General features: G+C 55.8%; 1 protein-coding gene across 1 annotated transcript in view; it reads left to right on the forward strand.

Moving 5' to 3' along the window:
• Positions 1-5,000, forward strand: part of LOC142915356 (uncharacterized) — a 19,048-nt gene that overhangs the window by 10,716 nt on the left and 3,332 nt on the right. The window contains exons 8-10 of the mRNA XM_076061197.1: positions 1,418-1,434; positions 2,917-3,152; positions 3,702-3,771. Of these exons, the coding sequence (XP_075917312.1) occupies positions 1,418-1,434; positions 2,917-3,152; positions 3,702-3,771 (323 nt within the window). The remainder of the gene's footprint in view (positions 1-1,417; positions 1,435-2,916; positions 3,153-3,701; positions 3,772-5,000) is intronic.

The following is a 5,000-nucleotide window of genomic DNA, read 5'->3' on the forward strand; positions in this document are numbered from 1 at the left end:
AGGCCACGTGAAGTGTCAAACGCCCGCCGGCAGGAGGTCACGGAGCAGACCCATATGCCACTGGTCGACTGACTGAGATGACTGGCTGATGCACCACCTGTGCCCCCTACTGTGCCAACCTGCTGTGCTTTAGCCACCCGGCGCTCCGCTCGCTGTTGTGAGCGTCGCTCCTCCGCCCTCCGTTGTTGTTGGAGGGCGACTGCCTCCAACTGCCCAGTAGCGTCCTTCACGAGCCTCCTCCACAGAGGCCGATCATGACACCGCTGGTACCAGTCATCGGCAAGTCCACTCAGCTCCACGTCCTCCTGTACCACATCACTCCATCTCTTCTCTAGCCCGTGCCGCGCCCGCTTAGCCCCCTCAATCCGGCCGAACAAAAGCTGTTTCGGCATGCGGTGGCTAGGCATGCGGGCTACATGACCCAGCCATCGCAGCCTTCCCCGCCGGAGGAGCTCACCGATGGGACCTTGCCCAGATCTTTCAAGGATTTGTGAGCTCCTCACACAATCCAGTCTGGTTAAACCCAGGATGGATCATAGGCAGGCCAGCCTAAATGTTTCTAACCGGCGAAGATGTTCCATTAGGGGGGTCCACGTTTCGCAAGCGTAGAGAAGGGAGGGAATGACCGTGGCCGAGAAGACCTGAAGCTTAGTGCGGAGCGACAGACCAGGTAGCTTCCACACAGCGTTACGCAACCGATGAAAATATATTGCCGCTCGACTGATTCGGAGTGAGACTTCTGCTGTTAAACTGGAGCCAGTCATAAGCACACTGCCCAGTTATGGGAATCTCTCCACTCCACAACTGCCCCATCACCGATTGGGAGTTGTGGGGTGGAGTGTCCGATGGTACAAAATACCCAGACAGGTGCTTGGTTTTGGTGGGGCTGATGGTAAGGCCCCACCTCTTAGTGGCACGCTCCAGTCTCAGCAGCAGCGTCTCCAACTCCTCCTCTGAATGAGCAGCTATTACCAAATCATCAGCATACATAACGTGGTTGAGCAATAGGGAGCCATCCCTTGACCGCACCCGGGCGTCGATCAGCCTCCCATTATATCTGTACCATATGGAGATTCCCCCGGTACAGCTATTGAAGGCTTCACGAACTACGTGGTCAAAATAGATGTTAAATAATGTGGGAGCCAGAGGACATCCCTGTCGCACCCCAAGGTTAACAGGGAATGGCTCTGACTCTCGGCCACGTAGTTTTACCCGGGCCCGCTCACCATCATGAAGGTCCTTAATGATCGTGAGCAGAGGGTCAGGGACTCCAAAAGCACGAAGAACAACCCAGAGCCCAGGCCTACTGATGGTATCATAGGCCTTGACCAGGTCAATAAAGCAGAGATGTAGGTCTTGTTGGAATTCCCTACACCTCTGCTGTAGCAGACGGACAGAAAATATGGCATCTGTGCAGGACCGCCCTTTCCTGAAGCCACATTTGGGCTCCACAAGCCTCTCCTCAGCGTGCCTGGCAAGGCGATGTTGAATAATCCTTGCCAGGACCTTTCCCGGCACACTGAGGAGTGAAATGCCCCTGTAGTTGTTACAGTCTGTGCGGTCCCCCTTCTTAAAAAGGGGGACCACCAGGGCATCCTTCCAATCCTACGGAACCCGTCCAGTGGTCCAGACTGTTGTTATGATATCATATAGGGCAGTCTGTGCACAAACGCCGCCCTCCCTCAGCATTTCGCTTGGGAGATCATCTCTGCCCGCTGCCTTTCCTGGTCTCAGACTCCGGATCGCCTTCAGTACTTCCTCAACAGATGGCACCTCAGCCAGCCACTCACAGGGGGTGACTTCTTCCAATACTTGAGGCACCGCAGCCTCAGCAGGGTCATCCTCACTTTGTGCCACGATGTTTTCCTCGCTGAGGGATTTTCCCTCCCCCAGGACCTCACAGAAATACTCAGCAAATCTGCAAACCTGTTCCTGGGGGTCGGAGATTGGGTCACCATTTTTTCCCCTAATGATGGTAATAGGTGTGGTGCTGCAGATTACTTTTTTGATGGAGTTAAATAGAGATTTGTGATCACGGGCCACTGAGGCAGACTCCATCTCCTCAGCAACCCGCGACCACCACCCATCCTTGCAGCGCCTCACGGCTCTCCGAACCTCCGAGCGAAGGCTGCGGTAAGCCTCCTCCGTGGGATTCTGTAGCCGATGACAGTGGGCCTGTCGCTTTTTCTCAACCATCCTGAACACCTCCTCTGTCAGCCAGGGTCTCTGGGGAGGTCTGGACCGCGTACCCAAAGCAGCCATTGCAGCTGCATGAGTCACAGTCCTAAACCTCGCCCATTTACCCTCGACATCAGGAGGAGTCGGGGACGATGCCAATCCCAGCCGCAAGCGATGATGAAATTCTCGCTTGCAACTTTCATCAGATAACTGAGACCAGGCCACTTTAGGTTGGAATGGGGTCCTGGGTGTACACCCACCACCGGAGTGGAAGAATGGCAGGCGCATCTTACAGATGACTAGTCGATGGTCAGAGGGCAGATCAGCTCCACAGTAGGTCCTGGTGTCAAGAACATGGGCTCGTATCCGCTGGTCCGTCACTATGTAGTCCAGCAGATGTTCTTGCTTGGACCCGGCATGCATCCATGATGTTGTGTGGATGCGCCGATGCCGGAACAGCGTGCTGGTAATTACAAGACACAGACACACACAGATACACACAGACACAGACACACACAGACACACAGACACACACACACAGATATACACAGACTGTCTCTCTCTGTCTCTCTGTCTGCCTCTGTCTCTCTGTCTGTGTCTCTGTCTCTCTGTCTGTGTCTCTGTCTCTCTCTGTCTGTGTCTCTGTCTCTCTGTCTGTGTCTCTGTCTCTCCGTGTTTCTGTCTCTCTCTGTCTCCCCGTAACTCCCCGTATCTCCCCGTGTCTTCCCGCTCTCATAGTCAACACCACCAACACCACCACTCCCACCACCCCCACCACCCCCACCACCCCCCCACCACCACCCCCACCACCCCCACCACCTCCACCTCCTCCACCACCCCCACCACCACCTCCTCCGTCCGCTTGATGGTGACGCTGATGTTGACGCTGATGGTGGCGGTGGCGGCGCCGTTTCTGGCGCCCTTCCTGCTGGGCACCGCCTGGGGCATTTGGAGCGCCGCCGGCAAGCGTCCCGGTGAGCGGCGGTGGTGGTGGTGGTGGTGGTGGCGGTGGGGGTGGTGGTGGTGGTGGTGGCGGTGGTGGGGGCGGTGGTGGGGGTGGTGGTGGTGGTGGGGGTGGTGGTGGTGGTGGTGGCGGTGGTGGTGGTGTTGGGGGCGGTGGTGGTGGTGGTGGTGGGGGTGGTGGTGGTGGTGGTGGGGGTGGTGGTGGTGGTGGTGGTAGTGGTGGCGGAGATGTTGACTGCCTCGCCGTGCACGCGGGAGGTCGTGGGTGAGATCCACACGCTGACCTCGCCTGCTGCTGCTGCCGCTGTATATGTGGAGTTTACGGTGTCTCTAATCATCATCGTCATCATCGTCGTCGTCATCGTCATCACGGTGGCCAGGAGATGTTGACTGCCTCGCCGTGCACGCGGGAGGTCTCGCTGCTACGGTATGGACAGTGTATAAGTGTAGTGTATAGTGTAGTGTATAGTGTAGTGTATAGTGTAGTGTATAGTGTAGTGTATAGTGTAGTGTATAGTGTAGTGTATAGTGTAGTGTAAAGTTGTTGTTGTTGTTTGTAGGAGGAGGAGGCGCCCGGAGCCTGGACCACGAGAAGCTGCAGATGAGTGATGGTGTCAATGTCATGTGCAGGTAAATACCACCACCACCACCATCACCACCATCACCACCACCACCACCATCACCACCATCACCATCACCACACCATCATCACATCACCACCACCATCACCACCATCACCACCATCACCATCACCACCATCACCACCATCACCATCACCACCATCACCACCATCACCAACCATCACCATCAACACACCATCACCATCACCACCATCACCATCACCACCATCACCACCATCACCACCACCATCACCATCACCACCATCACCACCATCACCATCACCACCATCACCACCATCACCATCACCACCATCACCACCATCACCATCACCACCATCACCACCATCACCATCACCACCATCACCACCATCACCATCACCACCATCACCACCATCACCATCACCACCATCACCATCACCACCATCACCATCACACACCATCACCACCATCACCACCATCACCATCACCACCATCACCACCATCACCACCATCACAATCACCACCATCACCATCACCACCATCACCATCACCACCATCACCACCATCACCATCACCACCACTATCACCACCATCACCACCACCATCACCACCATCACCACCACCATCACCATCACCACCATCATCACCACCATCACCACCATCACCACCACCATCACCACCATCATCACCATCACCACCATCACCACCACCATCACCACCATCACCATCACCACCATCACCACCATCATCACCATCACCACCATCACCACCATCACCATCACCACCATCACCACCACCATCACCACCATCACCACCATCACCATCACCACCATCACCATCACCACCATCACCACCATCACCACCACCACCATCACCACCACTATCACCACCATCACCACCATCACCACCATCACCACCACCATCACCACCACCATCACCACCACCATCACCACCATCACGACCATCACCACCATCACCACCACCACCACCATCACCACCACCATCACCATCACCACCACCACCATCACCACCATCACCACCATCACCATCACCACCACTATCACCACCATCACCATCACCACCATCACCACCACCATCACCACCACCACCACCATCACCACCACCATCACCACCATCAGCACCATCACCCTCACCACCATCACCACCACCACCACCATCACCACCACCACCATCACCACTATCACCATCACCACCACCAGGTATGTAGAAGGGCTGAACGATGAATTGTTCTATTTCATA

The sequence above is a fragment of the Petromyzon marinus genome, unplaced genomic scaffold (assembly GCF_048934315.1).
Source record: "Petromyzon marinus isolate PM22_M1 ecotype Great Lakes invasive population unplaced genomic scaffold, UKy_Petmar_22M1.pri1.0 PM_G_Scaffold_30, whole genome shotgun sequence".
In the NCBI taxonomy this organism is placed as follows: Eukaryota; Metazoa; Chordata; class Hyperoartia; order Petromyzontiformes; family Petromyzontidae; genus Petromyzon; species Petromyzon marinus.